General features: G+C 31.8%; 1 protein-coding gene across 1 annotated transcript in view; it reads left to right on the forward strand.

The window, feature by feature from the left end:
* The window catches only part of LOC107636037 (homeobox-leucine zipper protein HDG11-like), a 7,895-nt gene that overhangs the window by 4,981 nt on the left and 1,103 nt on the right, over window positions 1-1,811 (forward strand). Inside the window, exons 5-8 of the mRNA XM_021122334.1 lie at window positions 205-306; window positions 397-612; window positions 687-867; window positions 1,242-1,600. Of these exons, the coding sequence (XP_020977993.1) occupies window positions 205-306; window positions 397-612; window positions 687-867; window positions 1,242-1,600 (858 nt within the window). The remainder of the gene's footprint in view (window positions 1-204; window positions 307-396; window positions 613-686; window positions 868-1,241; window positions 1,601-1,811) is intronic.

Raw genomic sequence — 1,811 nt, forward strand, 5'->3', positions numbered from 1 at the left:
ATGGTATAATAAGATTATTCTTTTCATAAATGAGAATTTAAAAATTAATTATTTTTATAAGGTAAAATAACACATAATTGATTGCTTGCATACAATTCTTTAAAAATGTTGTATTAGAATTAGCTATTAAAATCAGTTTTTATATGTTTGTGTATAAATAGATGTGTTTAATTTCGTATATTTTATGAATATATGTATTTTCAGGAAAAATGGGTGAATGCTTTTCCAACAATAGTTACAAAAGCGCAGACACTTGAAGTGTTTGAAATTGGATTGCCAGAAAGTCGAAGCGGAGCCTTACAATTGGTACTAAACTTTCATTCTTCAAATTAAGAAGTGATGATGATTTGAAAGAATAATTAATAGTTATATATGTATGTATGTATGGATGTGCAGATGTATGAAGAGATGCACGGATTTTCACCATTGGTGGCATCTCGTGAATTCCAATTCCTCCGGCAGTGCCATCAACTGGAGCCTGGATCGTGGATCATAACAGATGTGTCTTTCGATTCACTTCGAAACTACCCCTTTCGCCTTCCTCGCTCTCGCTCTTGGAGACGTCCCTCTGGATGCTTGATCCAGGAACTCCCCAACTCCACTTCTTGCATGGTAATAAGATAACATGTATGTGATTGAATCATCATCACTAATAATATATAACAATCTTGGTCACGTTGCTTTAGGTTACTTGGATCGAACACGTGGAAGTGGATGATAAGATTCAGACTCACCGGCTTTACAGAGATCTTGTTAGCACCAATGCTGCATATGGAGCACAGAGATGGATTATGGAACTTCAAAGAATGTGCCACAGATCTATGAGCTATGCTCTTGAAAACATACCTGATCATGAATATGGTGGAGGTACTTAATTAATTTAATTTGAAAAGTTTTATGTTAAATATATTAAAACAAACATAATAAAGACAAATTAAACCATGCTTATAGAATATTTAAATGGATATAATATCAATTCTTTAACAAAATTCTACTTCTACCAACTCTTCTTTATAACCGTGTTTAATAGAAGTGTGTATTTATAGATGTGTCTAATAAAAATGTCTTTTTTATGACTGTATTTAATAGAAATGTCTTTGTGAATGTGTCTCTTTATATGTGTCAATGCTAATTATAATTAAAATATAATAATTAATTATTATTCACAATAAATTGACAGATAATATATTAAAACCTGTACTTTTTCATATAATATTGCATTTGATGAATTGTATGATCAGTGATAAATAGAAATGAAGGAAGGAGGAGTGTGATGAGGCTAGGTCACAGGCTGGTGAGGCTATTTAGTGAGAATTTGAACATGAGTGGAAAGGTTGAGTTTCCGCAGTTGAGTGTGGAGTACAACAGTGGGGTGAGGATCTCAGCTCGAAGATGCACAGAGAAAGGGCAGCCAAATGGGACCATTGTGATTGCTGCAACCTCTCTTTGGCTGCCTCTCCATTACCACACAGTGTTTGAATTCTTGACTGATATCAACAAACGCTCTCAGTGGGATGTTCTTTTCTGCACAACTCCAGTCCACTACATTGCACACATCTCAAATGGAACTCATCCTGCCAACAATACATCAATTATCCAGGTATACATTAATTATCGCCTTCATTTTTTACTTAAATAATTTTTTTACTTTATTTCAAAAATCAACCAAATTTAAATGATTTATTTTTTAACAGTTTTAATTTTAATTTAAATTTACTCTACTAAGAATTAAAATTATGTTTGGTGTATATTAAAATTAATTTTTAGTGTAAAATTCATGTAAAAAATAATTAAATTATATATATTTATTC

The sequence above is a fragment of the Arachis ipaensis genome, chromosome B04 (genome assembly GCF_000816755.2).
Source record: "Arachis ipaensis cultivar K30076 chromosome B04, Araip1.1, whole genome shotgun sequence".
Lineage (NCBI taxonomy): Eukaryota > Viridiplantae > Streptophyta > Magnoliopsida > Fabales > Fabaceae > Arachis > Arachis ipaensis.